The sequence below is a fragment of the Lepidochelys olivacea genome, assembly GCF_965140295.1.
Source record: "Lepidochelys olivacea isolate rLepOli2 genome assembly, chromosome: 27".
Taxonomy (NCBI): domain Eukaryota; kingdom Metazoa; phylum Chordata; order Testudines; family Cheloniidae; genus Lepidochelys; species Lepidochelys olivacea.
The window spans coordinates 19009485-19029613 of record NC_140437.1 but is presented as its reverse complement, the minus strand read 5'-3'; the positions used below and the strand labels follow the sequence as shown (position 1 = coordinate 19029613).

The 20129-nt window shown below is 51.0% G+C and overlaps 2 protein-coding genes and 1 long non-coding RNA gene across 5 annotated transcripts; 2 read left to right on the top strand and 1 right to left on the bottom strand.

The window, feature by feature from the left end:
* The first annotated feature begins 141 nt into the window (after nucleotides 1-141).
* Nucleotides 142-4060, top strand: CCDC200 (coiled-coil domain containing 200). Of its 2 annotated transcripts, none has more exons than XR_014709788.1 (4): nucleotides 142-287; nucleotides 1097-1184; nucleotides 3102-3184; nucleotides 3837-4060. XR_014709788.1 is itself a non-coding variant. In XM_084615954.1 (4 exons), the coding sequence occupies exons 1-4, from the start codon at nucleotides 812-814 to the stop codon at nucleotides 3861-3863; spliced, it is 276 nt and encodes a 91-aa protein (XP_084472080.1). In that variant the 5' UTR covers nucleotides 662-811; the 3' UTR covers nucleotides 3864-4060. The 2 variants fall into 2 exon arrangements, 1 of the variants encoding a protein (XP_084472080.1); XM_084615954.1 differs by lacking the exon at nucleotides 142-287 and adding an exon at nucleotides 662-889.
* A 1426-nt stretch (nucleotides 4061-5486) lies between these two features.
* TMEM106A (transmembrane protein 106A) lies at nucleotides 5487-20033 on the bottom strand. 2 transcript variants are annotated; one of them, XM_084615918.1, is made up of 9 exons: nucleotides 19935-20033; nucleotides 13003-13240; nucleotides 12477-12540; nucleotides 11772-11931; nucleotides 11029-11169; nucleotides 10527-10570; nucleotides 9334-9387; nucleotides 7279-7436; nucleotides 5487-5742 (listed from the first exon to the last, which is right to left on the bottom strand). In XM_084615918.1, the coding sequence occupies exons 2-8, from the start codon at nucleotides 13220-13222 to the stop codon at nucleotides 7316-7318; spliced, it is 804 nt and encodes a 267-aa protein (XP_084472044.1). In that variant the 5' UTR covers nucleotides 13223-13240; nucleotides 19935-20033; the 3' UTR covers nucleotides 5487-5742; nucleotides 7279-7315. The 2 variants fall into 2 exon arrangements, with proteins under 2 accessions (XP_084472044.1, XP_084472043.1); XM_084615917.1 differs by having other exon boundaries at nucleotides 5487-7436.
* LOC311513917 lies at nucleotides 13987-16385 on the top strand. Its single transcript, XR_014709799.1, has 3 exons — nucleotides 13987-14345; nucleotides 15164-15276; nucleotides 16162-16385. It is a non-coding gene; the product is annotated as an uncharacterized lncRNA (long non-coding RNA).
* Nucleotides 20034-20129: the final 96 nt, after the last annotated feature.

Genomic DNA, 20129 nt, shown 5'->3' with positions numbered 1-20129 from the left:
TGGGGCACCCGGGAACGCAGTAGGTGTTTGTAACACCCACTCTTGGCTCCGAAGGAAGCTAGACACGGACAGGAAGGCGGAATTTGCAGCACCCTTGTGAAGTGTAAGCCACTCCCGGAGAGAGGGAGGCAGAGTTCAGTGCTTACAGGGCCTAAGGAAGCTGCCAAGCGAAACCAGAGAACTGGATTCCACCAGGCTGAATAACTGTCCGCAGCCTGCGATGGGCAGGGGGGCTGTGCTGGCAGGAGACACCCCAAGCCCCCGCGGTTTGAAACCTGAACAGCCAGGTCCGAGTTCCCGAGCAGGGGGTGGGAGATGGGCGCCAGCTGCCCCCACCAGCCCTGCGCGGATGTTCAGCGGGGCCGAGCGCCCACGGGCGCTATTGCCGAGGGCGCAGCACCCGGTGTGGGGGGCCCGAGCGCAGCCCAGCGCGGCTAGGGAGCGGGCGGGACCGGGGGTGGCCCCGCACCTGCCGGACCCCCGGCGCCCCCAGAGGCGCGCCTGGCTCCCGGGGCTCCGCGCGGCCCCCGGCTGGTCCCGGCGCCCGCGGGCGGGGATCCCGGGGGCTTCTGCGGCACCCCCGGAACGCCGGGCGGGCAGCGCCCCCTGGCGGGCAGCCCGGGCTGCAGGGGCCGGGCCGGAGGAGGGGCCGCAGCCGGGGGTGGGTCCCGAGGGAGGGCCCCCGGCAGGCGCAGCGGCTCCCCGGACCCGGTTGCCGGGCAGCCGCCGCCGCATTGTGAGGCCGGGTCCCCGCGGCGGCAGCTGGGGCTCCCCTGGGCAGAGCCAGCCCCCGCCCCGGCCCCCCCGCCCCATGTCCGCCTACCACTGGGAGGCCCGGCGCAGGCAGCTGATGCTGGACCGCAGGAGGCGGAACCAGCTCCTCCAGCAGGTGTGCGCGGGGGGGGGGCGTCCAAGGGCCGGGGGGGGGTAGCAGCGGGGGTGGGGTGGAGAAGGGGGCAGGGAGGGGGGCAGCAGCGGGGGTGGGGTGGGGAAGGGGGCAGGGAGGGGGGCAGCAGCGGGGGTGGGGTGGGGTGGGGAAGGGGGCGAGGACCCTGCCAGGCGGCTGCTCGCTGAAGGGACGTTCATTCCTGTGCAGAAGGCGCAAGAAGCCTCCAAGAAGGTGCCTGAGCAGAGGCCCGAAATCAACACCCCCCAGCTGCAGCCCCAGAGGCCCCCCGCGCCAGGTGAGGGGGAGCTGGGCAGGCTCTTGCCAGGGCTCAGGAGAATAAGGGTCTAGGCTGTGGCAAGGGGGCACTGTCCTTGGTGGCAGCTTGGCCTGCACGGGGGCAGGGCAATAGACATTTGTGAAACCCCCTTTTTGGGGGGAGTTGTAACATTGGAAGATATCAGAATCGTTTCCTAGGCTGCAGTGATGGGCACAGAGTCAGAACCTGAAACGACCCGAAGGTCCACCCCGCTGCCTGCCCCCGACAGTCGTATCTTAGCCGTAGGGGTGCTGATGAGCTCCGTGCTTCAGCTCCAACTGAGGATGCTCAGCACCTCTGAAAAATCAGGCCTTTTTCTCCTACCGACTGCTGGAGGCAAAGCCTTCGCTGCATGAATAACTGAATGGAACCAGAACTTGAGAAGAAGGCGCTAAGGATCCCATCCTCACCTTCACAGCACTGGGGAAAATTCCTGTAGGGAAATGAATTGGTCCACTCACACATCATTCCACACCTGCAGCTTTTAACTTAGGTGGCTGGTGAATAATACATTAACAGATGAGTAAACTAGTAACTGAAGCAGAGTGCAGGATTTACAGGAGAATTGAGTCAATGACTGAAGTGTAGAAAGGAGACTGTTAGGACTAACACAGTGTTTCCAGTGGCTAGTACAGGGGACTGTAGGTCAGGGCTCCTGGATTCTGTTTGCCAGTAAGTCTGAAGGAGTTATGAAGTTTAATTCATTAGTGTTTGTAAAGCACCTTGAGATTCAAACCATGGCCTAGAATTCCAGAAGCGGCCCTTGCTTTAGTGCCCCCCAAATAACTGCACTGAAACAACACAGCCACAACTACCAGAGAGAGAAAAACTTCACGTGCAAAAAGAGAGGCCCAGCTGAAAATCGGGCCCTAGGTGTAAACAAAGTTTGTGTAGACAAAAAAAGGGAATCAAAGTAACAGCAGTTTAGTTCAGTTTTAGTTATTTTAGGGTAAGACTTATTTCAGATCATGTGTCCCCTGTTTGATTTAACATAATCAGAACAGGACACACTTTGTCCAAAAGGAGTTAATCCATTAGGGAACGCAGGCAAACCATCCTCTTCAGAAAGGCCTTTCCACCTTTGTCCTGACAACATTTACACCCTCTCCACCCAACCTCCCCCCCAAAAACAACAACTAAAACTCTGAAACAAATCAACCTAAAAACACCAATATAATTAATTAAGTTTAAAAAAAACTAGAACTCTGCTTCCACACAGTTTTAGTGTTCAACACTCCACTAGGTAGTCACCATTGCTATCAGTTTTATGTTGAAGGCCCTATGATACTTCAGCGATGGACAGTAGAATAAGACCCTAAGATAGATAGAAACGTGTCCACACACAGAGATGCACCAAAATAATTAAAAGCGTGGATTAAAACAGAGTTAGCGCAGTTCCAGTTTGTGTCTAGACAAGCCCTTAATAGCTCTGACCCTATCAGACTACCGGGGGAATTGCAATAGTCTAGGTTTCCTCAGCCCTATTAAGATGGGAGTGAAAAGCAGGGTGGAAGTTCTCTCTCATGCAGCATTGTATCAGGTGTTCTAAAAATAAAGTCAATCCTTAAATTTTAGCTTCATAAACCAACAATGCTACACATCTGAGGCCAATCCTAAACTCGAATACACCACTGCAAATCCCTTTCACTAGGCCAGTTTTTCATTTTATCTTCTTACCACTTGTTGCTGTTTTATGGCAGTATGATAGCAACACAAAGGCATGTCAAGAAATTCTTGTGAATCTGCCTTTGTCCCAGAGGTGCAGTGTGGGTGGTTCTATGGCTCTTCATGGCTTTGCAGTTATTCAGGGCAAAGGCATTTAGTAAAATAAATTCACATTCGGAGAGTTTCTGCAAAGGCAACTGCATTTGGTTAGTAACTTGTGATTTGTTTCAGAAGTCACCTGCTCCTGCCAGTGCTGCCCATGCAAGTGTCATTACGTGACGATAAGCAGCGCAAAACTGCCACGTAGATTCTCAGTAAGTTGATGGGGAAGAGGTGAGAAAAGAGCTGGGAGCAAGAATTAGCTGTTTGCTTCCTTGATGTAAGGGTGTGATCCCTGTGCATGAGCATCCTGGGTTTCTCTGCAAGGAAATTCCCTAAGAGATTTCAGAGCTTTCATCTTTTGTTGCCATCACAGCCATCTTAATGAATCTCATCCACATCAAGAATTAGGGTTTCTCTCATCTTAGGTGTTTTGCCACTTTAACTATACCAGTATAGCTAGAGCAGCAAAATGTTCCTGGCATGAACGCAGTTACACTGGCATAAAAGACTATACAGCAGCCTAACTTATTCCAGTTCAGCACCTTTATACTGAGTATAATGAGAAGTTATCAGCAAGAGAGTCACCTGAACTGTTGCTGGAGGTAAATTCCTCTCATTTCTGCATAAAACTGTTTTCTTGCCAATACTGGATCATTATCTAAACCCCACTGCTGTCCACTCCTCACCTCTGTTTGAAATTCAGTTGTGAATGTTAAGAACATGGTTCCTTTTGTTTTTAAAATCTTTTACAAATCCCACCCCCCCCCCCAAATTATAAAATGATGTGGCCTAAAACAGCCACCATGCATGCTTCCATCAGACACAAGAAACATGGAGACAAATGATCTTTCTTTACCCTTCCAGGCTGTACAATACACACAACAATGGTAAGGACCGAATAACCAGCAGCATCGGAATGACTCCTCACCTAGTAACATGCCTTTAAGCACCAAGGAGCTCCAGACGAGTGCAGCTAAATCCAACACCATAAAGAAGCCATCAGCATGAAGAACACATAGGACCTGCCGGCCACTTCCCAACAGGGGCTGTAACCCTTAATGTGTAATAAATTCTCCCAACCCACAGAATGTTATGAGGGTATGGTCTCTCTTAAGCAACCAAGTGCACCTTGCATTTGCATATCATCCATTCACTGTGCAGCAACCTCCCTGCTAAGACAGTTACACCCAACCAAGGCCAGGTACCTTACATTAAAACTAAGCTAAGTTCAGACCAAGAAAGCAGCATCCTTAAGAATTGACGTAGAACTTTTAAATTAGTGTCACCTGTCCACACACTGAAAATCGATTTGATAGACAAAATTCTGAGGGAAGAGACAATAAATACAGTGACAATTTTAGCCCATTTTACTCCACTGCTTATGATCAGGAATCAGATTATCCTTCCCAGTCCGAGTTGGTTTTGTTCAATCCTTCCCCCCCGCCTTTTTTTTCCCTTTTTTTGCAAGGAAGCCTGGCATTTCTTGGAAGTTGTTATTATTGGAAAGAAACATTTCACCAGTACCAGCATTGGCACAGCTCAGGATTTTTTACACGCTGGATGAAATCCTGCGAGGGTTTCATTGGGACCGTGAGGGTGAGGAAGAAAGTGTATAGCAGTGACAAATTTGTTCCTGATCTGCGAAGGAAACAGTCTTTTTGACAGAATGATCCAGGGGTGCTGCCCTTTACTCTGGCAGAGCAGGAAATCTGCTCCTTTCCTACCCTGGCACATTCATCCTTCCAACAGCTGCTAATAGAGTGACTGCTAATAGAGTGGGGTCTCCATCCTTCGTTACCTAATTGCACTAACTTTAATAACCCACACAGGGGAAGACAAAGAAGTCCACTGTAGATACCGAAAACGTTCTAGTTAAGAGGCCAAATTCGAACCCACAGAAGCAACAGGCAGGGGAGAAGGAGAGTTTTGTGCCTTAGGCATATGAATGGGAGTCAGGAGATCTAGGTTCTGGTCCCAGCCTTGCCATTAACTCATTGCATGACTTCAGACAGGTCCCTTTCCTTTCAATTCCTTATCTGTAAAGCTGAAATAGTCACACATCCCTTCCTCATGGGGTGGGTTATGATGAAAATGCACTGATGTACGTGAGGTGATCGGACACTGAAGAAAGGCCTGCGAATAGAATTTGATCTCAGTGTGCTATATTTACAGCTAGAGAAACAACTGCCCTGTAGGAGGCTACGATGCACAACCCGCCGGTGAGAGCAACTCCTGCCTCAGGCCTCCTGCAGAAAGTAGCTGCAAAACCCCTGGTGGGTGCCCCGGACATTGCTCCCCTAGGGGGGATGCTCAGGATGCACTCTCATGGGGCCTTGCTTTTCCCATTTAAAACCTCCCTCCTCCCTTTTTAAGCCCTAATATGCAGTGATCCCCACTGGCCAGCAGGGGTCATGTCACGCTACGAGGAGACGGGTTTCCCCAGGGAATCAGGCCCCCCCACTCAGCACTCTCAGGAGTCGTCCCACCACAGATCATAAGGAGAAAGCACCACTCTGATTTTACAGCGCCCTTTTTATTTGTGAACGGATTGGCGCAGGCAGGTGACAGGCACAGCCGTGCCAGAGCACAGCCAGCTCTCCACGACTGCGCCGGGGCAGAGACAGCAAGAAGAGAATGGCAGAGCGGGTGCAAAAACACAGCAAATGCAAACACACATTGAGAGACGGTGGAGAAGGACCAGAGCCAACAGGCAAGTGACGCTTTCAGAACACGAGGTGCTTCCTCAGGCAGGGATTTAATCTATTGCAACCTTAAAGGAACACAAACAACCAGGAAAAGACACTTAATGATTAACGTGTGTCTGCTGAAATGTGCTAGTCTGGGAGCCCTGGAGACTGGACCTCTGGATCCACAGAGCAGGTAGATGAAAGGCAAGCTACGGCACACTGCCCTGCTGGGACCTCCAGGAAGGTCAGGCCCCTAGGCGTCTCTGCTGAGAGTGCCACCCCAGGGGCAGGGGGCTGGTGGACAGTGATTAGTTCTTTGCTGAGGCACAAAGGTTTCCTCTCCCAACTGCTCTGATGCGTGTTGCTTTTCCCACCATGTCTCACCTGGCTGGAGAGGTGTTTAGGGCAATGCTGGGCTGCTCCGGGTCAGATCATATGCCCAGCAATTTCTATACATCCATCCGTCCAGGCAGAACGTGCCAGCCATTAGCAACACTGGGATCTAAGGAGGGTGCTCACGCCCAGGGGTCTAGCAGGCAGTAATGTGAGTGTGTCTCCTCTGCCTGAGCTGTTCCTACAGCGAATGAGTCTGCACCCTACCAGTCTCTGGAGAGAGGGTGGAAGAGCAGCCAGGGATCCTCCCCTCATAGAAAATGCTACAAATAGGTATAAACAGCAGCTGTTGTTTCCTGGCATTTGCATGAACTGAGATTTTCTTATCCAAGTAAGATTCCTGCCACTTGTTAAAGTTCAACTCCTTAATACAGGAGCCCAGCAAATGGAATGTGCTGAGTGGAGAATGCATGATGGGCTCCTCACCTCCCTCTGCCCTCTGGGACGTAGCAATCCCTCCCTCCCCTCCCGCCCTCCATGCTGCAAGGATCCACTTGCTCTGGTACAGTTTGATCACTTTGGGTACAAGGCAGACCGTGGCTGCTGCATCGATCTGGACTGCACAACCCTTCATGCGAGACGATCCCTCTGGTGGGATTAGGAAAAGCCAGGGAATGAACATACTTACCCAGCCTCCCTAGCAGAGGAACTTGGCCCAGCATCCACTACACCACCCTTACCTCTCTCTGTGCAAACCAGGCATAGTTTTAGCACATTATTCAGAGCTTGTTATTTAAGAGCCAGAGGTTCTTAGATGTCAGTTCAAACTGGGTTTCTCCCTGCTTTGCAGAGCTGGGGGTGTAATTGCAATCCAAGAATCACTAGGAGAGGCACTCTCCAGCCAAGAGCGTCCACACCACAGGGCTCAGGCACAAAAATGTTATTTGTCAGGAAGAGCTGATTTGACCAACAAGTAATGCCTCCCCTAGTGAAATACTGCACAGGATAAGGTAGCTAACAACCTAGCAGAGTTCTCTGAATCTGCTAATACAACAATTTCCCTATACAGTGTATAATCTGCTGACACCAACCACCATACAAGTTACAAATGGGAATTGCAAACTCAGAGCAGCATGTTCCAAGTTCATGAAATTTTGTCAGTCTGTGACCAGGAGACAGCAGCAGATTGAAAGTCTCCTCCCAAGGGAGAGCCAAATGTCCTGTTTAAAATCACAGTGGCTTGGAAGAGAAGCCCCTGGAGTGGCTATGTCCCTGGTACAACTTGCCTTTGCGACAGGAGAATGTCATCGTCCAGAGACTCTGTCATGGTGGGCGGTGGTACAGTGGGTGAGGCAGCGTTGCGTTCCCTCTACAGTCCACATACTGGTAGCTCTCAAAAGCCAGTTGCTCCGAGTGGCACAGGTATGAGCAGGTCAGGGTGCCCCTGCAACGCACAGTCACAACAAGAATCCATTTTACTTGAACTAGAGAGAGATTTGAAAGCACCAAGCTGGATCTTCTGCTGGGATTCACTTTAAGGAAAAGTTCCATTGTGGCCTTTCCCAGCCACTCAGACAATTCTCGTCTTTCTTACTCTGCAGCTCCAAACCACTCACACCACAAGTCCAGGCCGAGCTGCCCCGTTTCACACATTTGTGGGGGGGGGGTCCCTCAGACCGTTTATTTTTAAGGCAGCATTTAAGCGATCCCCCATCAGCAATCTGCAATATTCTTCTAACACAACCTTTAAAGCTGGACCCATTCACTGCTACGGCCTCTGCACCTCTGTGCTGCTCCGCCTGATCCTTAAATGTCACGCTGAGCAAACCGAGCACTCGTGCAGTCGAAGTGACGATGCACGGCGACAGCAGCACATACCTTCCCGTTCTGTTCTCAGGTGTTACAGCAAAGAACAGCGTGTACCCCACCATGCCAGGCACCGCAGGGCTAACGCCACTGGGAAGCGGCACACCACAGAAGAGAGGCAGCAAAGGTCACCACTGAGTCACCTCCCGCCGCCTGCGAGTCCAGCAGATAGATGGCGTGGCTGCAGGAGCTGGGGCGGAGCATCAGCACCACCGCAGCTGTTCACGCCATCCTAATCGATGCTCAGCCCCGTCACCACAGGTCTCAGTCCAGAGGGGATACAGACTGTTCAACTGCTAGAGCAGACGGGCCAAACCATTCTCACCCCACAATGCACCACGGGGACTTGGCCGCACTGTGTCTAAGTCAGTGGTTCTCAACCTATTTAACATTGTGGGCTGCATATGCAGTCCACAATGCATTATGTGGGCTGCATCCAATACGACATGTATGGCCCCGAGGATGCCACATGGGCCACAGCGGAGAACCACACTCTAAGCCATGGTTCAAGAACAGCGTTGGAAATGGGTTTGTCATCACTGCTCCACTGGCAGCCAGACAGGAAACTGCTGTCAATGGCAGGTCAGTTTCTGGGTCATGTTACTGACCAACCCCTGAGAAGGATTGTGTGGGCCCACACTCACTCCCACCTCCAGAGGAGGAGGAGGCAAAGCTTTCTTGGCTTGCCTGGTGTGGGCCATTCGCACTGGCCCATTCAAAATACAGCACAATTCATGTGCAGTCAAGCTGAGTGCAATGCCTTCAGGCCATCTTCCTGACCAGGACCTCCCCTGCAGCCAGGATGTCTGCAGAAGAGAGAATGTGCTTTGTTCCTTCACACCCTGGTCTCACAGCCATCTGGGGTCTTTGTTCAAATGCTGAAGACCTCAAGCACCAGTCTGAGTCACTCTGCCCTCACATGGTGGATGTACAGGATCTATCCTCTGGGGAACAGGCCAAGCTCATTCTCCCCCACACAGCCTGCACCATTCACCCCAGACACAGGTATAGCTGTTCCCAATGCAGGCTGAAACAGTACCACTGTACAAGTCACCTCACCAACCCTCTGGGTTTGCACTGCTGGAGCTCTCTGGGAGCTGAAGTCAGGGCGTGTTCCTCTGCACCAATAGCTTGGGTGACTTTCCCCTTAAAATTCAAATAACTGGTGCATCCGATGAAGTGAGCTGGAGCTCACGAAAGCTTCTGCTCAAATAAATGTGTTAGTCTCTAAGGTGCCACAAGTCCTCCTTTTCTTTTTGCGGATACAGACTAACACGGCTGCTACTCTGAAATAACTGTTACACACCCACGCCAATAGTTGCAAACCTACCTGAGGAAAGACTAATTAAAACTTCAAACAGTCTTGGTCTCTGAAAACACTAATATGAAGGGAAATTCAGATTGCCTCAGTGAGGAATGTTTGGGACAGCGCAGATCAACAGCGAGTGATTTGCTTTGAACCAAATGCCACTTACTGTAAGTGCAGTAGAACGTTGTGGACTTTAATTTTGATCCAGGTGCAGATGTTGCTTAGAAGACAGAAAATAGAGAATTAATTTTGCAGTACAATGTTTTCATCACACAAAACCCGTCTGCACCACAGAGCAACCCAGGCCTGGGGAGAAAGCGCAAGCTTCTCCTAAGTACTTCTCTGATCAGGTCTACACTTGGAAAGCTTTGCCGGTGTGGTTGGACTGATCGGCTTACTTGGCAAAGCACTCCTTGTATGGATGCTGCTTATACTGGCAAAGCATATTCCTTTAAACCTTTAGCTGACAACGCTTATTCCAGCCACGCCCCTCTCTCCTCCTTGAGCACGATAAGCTATACTGGTGAAAGTGCCATTTTGCCATTATAACTGCATCTACATTAGGAGCTTTTACCGATGCAGCTGATTTGGTCAGAGATCACACCCCCGACAGACATAGCTATGCAGTAGAAGTTTGTAGTGTAGACGTGATACCCTCCCTGCAAATGCATCAAGCAAAACAAGATGGGAGAATTCACATTCTGGCAACACCTAGTATCTTCCCCCACCATGGGCAGAGCAGGAAACAGATCGCATGAGATGCCTGTGGAGAATCACCAAACTGCTCATTCATAGAGATTGGGGGTGGTAGATACACTTAACTGCACACAGATGGACTAATCTGTATCAGGCATTTCCAAACCAGATTGATTAATCTGTGGGGGGTATTAGATTTGAAAGTTATACAGTCTTGTCAGTTGCAGGCTGGGAAAACATTTAATGCAGAAGAACTAGAAAGGAATAGGAAGGGGGTCAGGGATAGCTCAGTGGCTTAAGCATTGACCTGCTAAACCTAGGGTTGTGAGTTCAATCCTTGAGGGGGCCATTTAGGGATCTAGGGCAAAAATTGGGGATTGGTCCTGCTTTGAGCAGGGGGTTGGACTAGATGTCCTCCTGAGGTCCCTTCCAACCCTGATATTCTATGATTCTATGAATTTAAACTGGACATGCTGGGTTTCTGTCCCCACATGATTACACATATGAAACTCAAAAGGACACATTCTCAGCTGCACTGCAGGGTCAGACAGAAAGAGGCTATGGCCCAAGTTATACATTTATGCCAGACTGCCCCTTGAGAAAAGCCCAGAAACATTAATGCTACTTATCAGCCAGGAAAGTAAGTCTCTGAGAAATACTTACTAGGTATTATAGTCCTGTATAAGACTGGAGACCGTATAATATATCTGCAAGTAAAACAGAAGAGTTAGTTGGAGATTTACAGTGATTACAGTAACCATGTACAGGTGCAGCCCAGTGATCTGAGCACACAAAGAGTTAAAGATTATCCCATCAATTCCACACAGCTCAGAGCCAGTATTTAAAATCCAATCCACACTGTGTTGGGACCAAGTTACAACATGGCAGATCTCGACATAGTTACAATATACAGCATGAACCTGTGCAGGAAACACCCATATGAGACTTCAGGATTCGGTCTTTTGCCTCCCCTGTTTGCTAAGTACTGGCCTGGGCCAGCAGGTGAATGGGCAGCTGGAAAGACAGGAATGGGGGTGGGGGGTGAAGGGACTCTCTGCCCCTGGGGCAATAGAAATACAAGGCAACAGAGAAGGGGACCACTATCTCTCCCCACCCGAAGGGGGCCAGACCTTTTGACAGGGCAGCAACAGGCAGCAGTACCCACCTGGCCGCTGCGCAAAGGGCCGATATTCAGGAGGTTCTTCTTGGTGGTTTTCCCTATCACCAGGGACAGGTGTAAGACCTCAATGTCCAGTTGGGTGACAGTGACTGCGTAGAAGTTGTTGTTGGTTACATTCAACACATTCTAAGGAGAGAGAGAAACTCAGCCTGAAGCTCTCACACAGCGAGGGTAACGCATGTGCTCGATTTCCGTGCAGTGACCTTGCAGCACCACAGCCCTGCAAACGCCAGTCCTCAGACACTCATAGCTTGGCTGTGGCAATTCCCCTCTGCTGAGGATTGGCCCAAGGAAACACCCAAGATCACATTTGGGTGAGAGTCACTGGCTCTTTAAGTTACAGGAGCAAAACTCCTCACCTGCCCCAGAGCTGCTCTGGGAATCACTTGCTCCCTGCTCTGCTCCCTGTGCCACACATTCATGGCTGGGCTGAAAGTGGAGGAAAGATACAACACACAACGACAAACAATTCCCAACATTTGTTACATAGTCAGCTCACTTCCACCCGGCAGCACCTCCTGCCCCATCACACACTGCTCCACCAACATGCCTCATTTCTGACTGGCCACTCCAGTCTTGCCTGCTGTCCCACTGTGCTTACACAGCTCTGCCAACTAGCTCACTACTGACCTGCCGCGCTATCTCCGAGACTTAGAAGTGAGCCAAGCTATGGACTGATAATGGGATATGAGCTCAATGTCACCGTACGCGCTGAGCTGAGAACTCACTGTCATGTTGAGATCGATACTGGAAATGGTGGAATTAAAGGCAATGGAGGAGGCATTCAGCCCTGCGGGCTGCACAGCGATGGAGCGAGGGAACAGGAAGAATATGATGAGAGATGACATCAGCAGGCAAATTGTCACAGCAAGGGACACATAGAGCTTCCTGTAAGACAGCATCAAAGGACCATAACTGCAACAGTGGCCTAGCACTGCCCACAGCACTGTCCTAGGCTAGAGCCCTGTCTCTACGGGGTTGGACAAGCACAGGGGGGAGTGAGTGCCCGCTCAGACGCAGTGAGCACCAAGACATGAGGGCCTGCGAAGGGACTGTGTAGTAGCCAGTGATAGCAAGTTCACCTTGGGGCCAGAAGGGGGTGGGGTTCAGACCCCGAAACATGCTGCTTGTCACTGCTGGAAGTTAGCAGTCCCACGCGGCACTTTTCAAACAGAACTAGCCCAGAATCCCAGCCCACAGTCCCTCCTGCATGAAGAAGTGCTGCTTGTACAGCCCACAGCCAACACAGAGCAGATGCCGTGCAGGCACCAAACCCACTGCAGCTCGGGGCCCAGTGAGAAACAAAGCTTTTAAATGAACTTCTGCAAACAGATTCCTCATGTAATGCTGTGCACCCTAGCTGCATACATTTAAACGCAGTCAGAGCATTAAAAGAACAGGGGAGAAAGAACAGGGGAGAAACAGGACTTTACGTTCGTCTGGGCTTCAGCCTCTGGTCACCATATGGAATCAGAGCCACCAACTGCTTCTCTTGCTCTGAAAGACAGAAGATAAGAGGTGCAGGTCAGAAGAGATGCATCGCACTGCATGCAGTAGTGAACAGGGCACATCAGGCTGCAGAGCACCACGCTGCAGTTTAGGGCCTATCAGCATTCTCGTTACAAACGCTGCCCCGTTCAGAGGGATGCAGGGATCTAACTCAAATAACCCTTGCTGGCTTCGACCTAACATAGAGACAGACTGAGCTTTGCTCACATAGGGCTGCATGGATACTTTCCAACAGCCCCAGTCTTGCACTGATTAACACAAGATGGAGCCAATTGCAGGCTCTCTCTTTAGTACAGGACGGAGATTGCAGGTCACAGCATGCAGTGCTCCATCCTGACTGGTGTTCCATAGGGCGCAGAGCTGAGTGAGAAGCAACAAGCAGAGGTCAGATTGGTGAAGTGCCTGGAAAGGCTGAAAACCACTGACCAAGCACACACAAGAGCCACCTACCCCTGGGGATTCTTCCCGTTCCCTGGCACGTTGGGCAGTTGATGCAGCCCCGACTCACAGTGCCTACACAGGGCATGCAGGATGTGGCAGAGTCTCCTCCATTGATAGTGCCATAATTGGTGACTTCATCCTCACCAGCCGATTTCCTGCGCAGAATCGATTTCTCTCCCCTCTCCTTCTGGACAGAGACCTTCCAGAACTGGGAAAACGTTTCACCCATAGTTGAAAGAGTTTTTCTCTAGATCCAAAAACAAAAACATTCCAGAAAAGACGTCTCTTTACTGATCAGTCCTGCTAACTCTTGTGTTTTTAATAGCAAATATTGCAATAGTTGGAGTACTTCCTAAAGCCCCACGTCCTGGAGTCATGGGAATGTGTCAGAATCTCAGCTTTCAATTTAAAAAAAATGAAAAGTAAGTTTTTCTAGTCCAAATGGTTACAGGGGAAAACTTATCTCGAGCGTGAGCTAATGGCTACAAAAACAGAAGGTAAATAAAAAGAACCCAATGTGTTTTGGTTTTTCCAATCTCATTAATTTTGGGGGTCTGACTCATGAATTTTTGAATACTTGTGGGTGGCAGCACTTCAAAAATCTACAAGTAACAATTCCCAGGTTCTTTCCATATGTCAGATCGCTCACCCTATTGGCAGCGAGAATACTGTGTGCACACACGCATGCGCTCACTTTTGAATGCATCAACCCCTCACCAAACTTCACCTTACTAAACACATGCCTAATTAAAATCAGATCAGTGTTTGTCTCTCCCCTTTTGTTTAAGCCAGAATGACTTCTCAGATCTTCTTCCTAGCTCCCTGCAGCCCCTTGCAATCAGAAACTCGTGAATCAGCTGTTGCAATGAGCCAGGCTTATTATTAAAGAGCGTTTGCAACTAAAGAAGAAAAATAGCAGAAGTGAAAGAACAATATTCTACCACCAGACCATCGGATTGCACCTTCCTCCATGATGTCATCTGCCGGCAGAAAGGAGAGAGGATTGCTCCCTAGTCGAGGCAGTCTCGCTTTAATGACTGAGACACAGGCTGCTTCTCAACAGAAAGGGCCTAAAGGAAGACCAACTGCACTCACCTAGAAAGTTATGAGGCTGGACGTAAAGAACCACTCCTGATTCTTGCTTGAAACACGCGCTGGAGAAAAGAACTTGGGGATGGGGCACAACACCCACGGACACATCTAGATCTTTCCTTTAGTCCCCAGACCAGTGCTGCTGAGCTCAGCATCAGAGTCTAGCAAACTCCGGAAGCCACTTATCTTTATCACATGGAGGCAAGTAGTGATATTCCTGGGTGACAAAGGAAGCATCTGGACTTCATTAAAGTAAGGAGGTAAGATAATCACTGCAGCACTGCTGATTTGATCACAGGGTCACAAGGTTTCAGAGGAGCAGCCGTGTTAGTCTGTATCCGTAAAAAGAACAGGAGGACTTGTGGCACCTTAGAGACTAACAAATTTATTAGAGCATAAGCTTTCGTGAGCTACATCCGATGAAGTGAGCTGTAGCTCACAACAGCTTATACTCTAATAAATTTGTTAGTCTCTAAGGTGCCACAAATCCTCCTTTTCTTTTAGGGTCACAAGAGGATCTCCCCACAGCAGCTCCCTGACACCCCATTTGCTGAGTTACTGCATCCACTGAGCACCCAACCCTTTTGCAACCCTGCAGCTTGGAAGGCTGCAGGGGAGACCATGGGCTCTGATGCCGGAAAAATTCCAGTGACTCTGCGACTTTTGATCCCAGGCTTTTCTGCTACGGACCCATCCCCTAGCTCTGCAGCTTCCTTTGGAGAGCTAGACAGGGGTTCTCAAACTTCATTGCACCATGACGCCCTTCTGACAACAAAAATTACTACATGACTCCAGACAGGAGGGGGCCAGAGCCTGAGCCCCCCAACCCTGGGCAGAGTTGGGGGGGTAGAGCCCTGCCACCCCAGGCTCAAGCCCTCTGGCTTTGGCTTCAGTCCCAAGCGGCAGGGCCCAGCGAGCGTAACGCTGGCCCTGGTGACCCCATTAAAATGGGGTTGCAACCCACAGTTTGAGAACTGCTCAGCTAGAGGCTTCAAAGATTCCTCTAGCCAGTTTGGTCTCAGCCTCTTACCCTTGCAATTTTCCCCATTAATACTTGCGCTTTTTTTTCCTGTTCCAGGAGTAAAAAATGAGGAGGAGGAGGAATTAAAGCGGTGGTTTTTCATCAACTGGGATAAAAGACTACAGGGGCTGGGAGACGCCTGCTGATGTCAAGGGAAAGCCAAGCATAAGGTAAACCCTTTCCTTTGCTAATTTGCAGTACATTAGGAGAACGGCACTCTTTAGCTGCGACTCTTCATTCCCAGTATAAAATTGCTCTTATATGCTTAACCCCTGAGGGAGAGGGCTTGGGCGGATGCGGTTTGCAAGATACATAAAGGTGGCCTAATAACGTATGTAGATAATCTGGGCGCTGGGAAGAAGCCACACTGACTGTGTAACTACTATTATTTATACAGCACCACGTGTGTGCATGGCACTTTACAGACAAGAAAAGAGCAACTCCTTGATCAAAGAACAAAACAGAGTTTGAAGGATAGTGCTGGAAGCTGATAAACGAGTATCATTTCAAAAGGTCCAAAACACTAACAGCTCGCTGCCTATCACAAGGGACAAGTGCATCACTAGCGATGCTGCGTGCAAATGCTAGGCCAAAGAGGCAAGAAGGCTTTGCTTGTTAAAAGCAACAACCTGGGTTGGAGTTAGTGAAGGCAGCTATAAAAAATAAAAAAATAAAATATAATAAATGGAAGAAAGGGGAAGCTGATGGTAATGTATATAAATCAGAACTAAGGAACCGTAGAAAATCAATAAGGAAAACACAAGGAGAAATCTGTGGCCAGCAGAGTTAAGGACGGTAAGAAATTTTTAAAAATATATTAGCAAAAAGAATCCTGACAATGGTATTGGTCCATTGATAGATGGAAACAGTAAAACTATCAGTAATAATGCAAAAAGGCAGAAGTTTTGGATAAATATTTCCATTCTGTATTTGGCAGGAAAAAAAACAAATGGTGCAGTCTCTTCCTAGAGTGATGTTAACACACTTTTCATTCCACTAAATATCTCTGGAGGATGTTAAACAGAATCTACTAAAATCAGAGATTTTTAAACCAGCAGGTCCAGATGATTTACATCCAAGATTTTAAAAGAGCTGCTGAGGAGCCCTCTGGACTGTTAATGATGATTTTCAGTAAATCTTGGAGCACCACGGAAGTTCCAGAAGATTGGAAGAAAGCTAATGTTGTGCCAATTTTTAAAAACAGTAAATGGGATGACTTGGGTAATTATAGGCATGTCAATCTCACATGGACACTGGGCAAGACAATGGAGCTGCTGATATGGAACTCAATTAATAAAGATTTAAAGGAGGGTAATGTAATTAATGCCAGTCACTATGGGTTTCTAGAAAGTAGATCCTGTCAAACTAACTTGGTATCTTTTTTTGACAAGATAATAAGTTTGGTAGATAAAGGTAACGGTGTTGACACAGTATACTTAAGACTTCTGCAAGGTGTTTGGCTTGGTATCACACAACATTTTGATTAAAAAAAACTAACAATATAAAATGAACACGGCACACATTACATGGATTAAAAACTGGTTAACTGATAGATTTCAAAATGGGAATGTAAACAGGGAATCCTCATCAAGCAGGTGAGTTTCCTGTGGGGTCCTACAGAGACTGATTTTTTGCCCTAAGCTATTTAACATTTTTGTCAATGACCTGGAAGAAAACATAAAATAATCGCTGATTAAGTTATTTACCAAAAATTGGGAGAGCGGTAAATAATGAAGTGGGCAAGTCACTGATTCAGAACAATTTAGATCACTTGGCCAACTAGGTGAAAGCAAACAATGTGTTTTAATACAGATAAATAGAAATGTATCCATCTGAAAACAAAGGACGTAGGCCATACTAACAGAATGGGGAACTATATGCTGGAAAGCAGGAACTGAAAAATATTTGGGGAGGCATCATGCTGGACTGCTGCTGGAATACTGTGTCCAGTTCTGGTGCCCACAATTCAAGGACATTGATAAATTGGAGAGGGTTCAGAGAAGAGCCACAAGAATAATTAAAGGACTAGAAATGCTGCCTTACAACGACAGGCTCAAGCAGCTCATTATTCAGCTTAACAAAGAGAAGGTTAAGGGGTGACTTGATTACAGTTTAGAAGAAGTTACACAGGAATAGAAATTTGATAATGGGCTCTTCAATCTAGAAGACAAAGATCTAATGTGATCCAATGGCTGGAAGTTGAAGCTAGACAAATTCAGACTGGAAATAAGGTATGTGTTATTAACAGTGAGGGTAATTCACCACTGGAATAATTTACCAAGGGTCGTGGTGGATTCTCCATCACTGACAATTTTTAAACAGAGACTGGATGTTTTTCTAGAAGATCTGCTCTAGGAATTATTGTGGGGAAGTTCTCTGGCCTGTGTTATACAGGAGATCAGACCAGATAGTCACTGTGGTCCCATCTGGCCTTGGAATCTATGGATTACTGGCCTCCAGGAGAGCTGAGGCTAGGTATAGCAGAAGCCCCATAGGAGGTAACACTGCCTCCCCAAGAGGGAGATTGTGTCTGGGTTTGGGAACTTGTGCCATGACTTCCGTTCAGTTCTCTCAGTCGCACAGGGTTTCCTCGGGATGAGCAGTAAAGGGGTTTGAACTCCACGGTGGTTTGGCAGGGATGACACAGCTTTAGACATCCGAGGGTGCCATTCACACCTCTGCAGTGCCTACTAAACACACTGCCATTCGCTTGCCTGGTTAGTATTGAACATCTGCCCCTCCATTTGCAAAAGTACAGTCCTGGTAGGCCGCCCCAGCACCTGTGCCATTCGCTCCCCTGTTCCACTCTGATGTTTGTGAGCTTGCACAAGTGGCTAGGAAGGAGCAGGACCCCTTTTCACAGGGGCCTAGGGAGTGGGGGTTTGCATGAGATCTTTCAAGCTCAGCCCTTTTACTTGTGATATGTTTCCTGCTGACATGGCTCATCAGTTTCCTGCTTGCTTAGGAGCCAGTTTCAGTGCTTTCGAACAGGGCTATGTCATTTCCTTCTGGCCCTATGGGGTTGGGGGAAGAGGTAACAGATTTGGGGGTTGGATTTACCTGGCAGGGATCCCCCACAACTGGCTCCGTGCATGGGGAAAAGGGCACCAGCGTATTGGAGGCTGGAGGTGCCTCTACGGGGGGAGCAAGTTACGAGTACTGGGGAGGATATGGGGGCAAGGTTCCTCCATGACTAGCTCTGGGCACAAGGCTGGGGGTGGCTTGGACTTGGCGTGTCTGTGGCAGGGAGCTGGGGGTACATGTAACGGGGGCAGTGCTGGGTGAAGTGGTCCCCCTCATAGGGCAGGGCACCCACGGCTGGCTGTGACGGGGGGTGTCTGCAGAAGGGAGCTGGGGCTGCATGTAACAGGGGGCGGTGATGGAATCCCCCTTACAAGGCAGGGCCCCCATAGCTAGCTGGGCCTTGGCGTATCTGTGGAAGGGAGCTTGGGGTACATGTAATGGGGGCAGTGCTGGGGTCCCCCTCAGGGCAGGCTGTACCTGGGGGGTGTCTGTGGAAGGGAGCTGGGGGTATATGTAACAGGGGGCAGTGCTGGGGTCCCCCTCAGGCAGGACCTCCATGGCTGGCTGTGACTAGGGGTGTCTGCAGAAGGGAGCTGGGGGTGCATGTAACAGGGGGTGGTGATGGGATCCCCCTTACAAGACAGGGCCCCCATGGCATGCTGGGCCTTGGCATGTCTGTGGCAGGGAGCTGGGGGTACAGGTATTGGGGGCAGTGCTGGGGCCAGCGCCCATGGCTGGCTGGGCCTGGGCAGTACTGGGGCCCCCCCCCAGGGCAGGGCCCCCATGGCTGGCTGGGCCTGGGGGTACATGTAATGGGGGGCAGTGCTGGGGCCCCCCAACAGGGCAGGCCCCCATGGCTGGCTAGGCCTGAGGATACATATAATGGGGGACAGTGCTGGGGCCCTCCTCACGGGGCAGGGCCTCCATGGCTGGCTGGGCCTGGGGGTACATGTAATGGGGGGCAGTGCTGGGGCCCCCCGACAGGGCAGGCCCCCATGGCTGGCTGGGCCTGGGGATACATGTAATGGGGGTCAGTGCTGGGGCCCCCTCACGGGGCAGGCCTCCATGGCTGGCTGGGCCTGGGGGTACATGTAATGGGGGACAGTGCTGGGGCCCTCCTCACGGGGCAGGCCTCCATGGCTGGCTGGGCCTGGGGGTACATGTAATGGGGGGCAGTGCTGGGGCCCCCCGACAGGGCAGGCCCCCATGGCTGGCTGGGCCTGGGGATACATGTAATGGGGGTCAGTGCTGGGGCCCCCTCACGGGGCAGGGCCCCCATACCTGGCTGGGCCTGGGGGTACATGTAATGGGGGGCAGCGCTGGGCCCCCCCACGGGCAGGCCCCCATGGCTGGCTGGGCCTGGGGGTACATGTAATGGGGGGCAGTGCGGGGCCCCCCATGGGCAGGCCCCCATGGCTGGCTGGGCCTGGGGGTACATGTAATGGGGGGCAGCGCTGGGCCCCCCCACGGGCAGGCCCCCATGGCTGGCTGGGGCTGGGGGGTACATGTAATGGGGGGCCGTGCTGGGGCCCCCCCACGGGCAGGCCCCCATGGCTGGCTGGGCCTGGGGGGTACATGTAATGGGGGGCAGGGCTGGAGTCCCCCTCACAGGGCAGGGCCCCCATGGCTGGCTGGGCCTTGGGGTACATGTAATGGGGGGCAGCGCTGGGGCCCCCCCACGGGCAGGCCCCCATGGCTGGCTGGGGCTGGGGAACACCGGGGAAGGGGGCGAAACAAGGGCGGGGGGCGGCCGGGCCGCTCGGGGTCCCCCCGCCCCGCGAGGGCCCCGGGCCCGGTCTCTTACCCCGGCGGCGGCTCCTCCGGCCCGCGGCGGCAGCAGCAGCCGAGCCAGCCCCGCGGGGGAGCGGGGCAAAGCGGAACCAAACGCGCCTCCGGCCGGGGGCGGGGCGGGGCGGGGCGGCCTCTCCCCGCCGCTGCCGGCAGGTGCGGCTCGGCCTCGGCCCGCCCCGCCCCGCCCCGCCCCGGGGGCCGCACCCCG

Coding starts and splice junctions, on each gene's coding strand:
- CCDC200 (XM_084615954.1), top strand. CDS start 812: ATGTCCGCCTACCACTGGGAGGCCCGGCGCAGGCAGCTGATGCTGGAC. Junction 1,185..3,101: donor CCAGAGGCCCCCCGCGCCAG/GTGAGGGGGAGC, acceptor GATTTGTTTCAG/AAGTCACCTGCTCCTGCCAG. Junction 3,185..3,836: donor AACTGCCACGTAGATTCTCA/GTAAGTTGATGG, acceptor TTACCCTTCCAG/GCTGTACAATACACACAACA.
- TMEM106A (XM_084615917.1), bottom strand. CDS start 13,222: ATGGGTGAAACGTTTTCCCAGTTCTGGAAGGTCTCTGTCCAGAAGGAG. Junction 9,388..10,526: donor ATACAGGACTATAATACCTA/GTAAGTATTTCT, acceptor CTGTCTTCTAAG/CAACATCTGCACCTGGATCA. Junction 7,437..9,333: donor AACGTTCTACTGCACTTACA/GTAAGTGGCATT, acceptor TGTGCGTTGCAG/GGGCACCCTGACCTGCTCAT.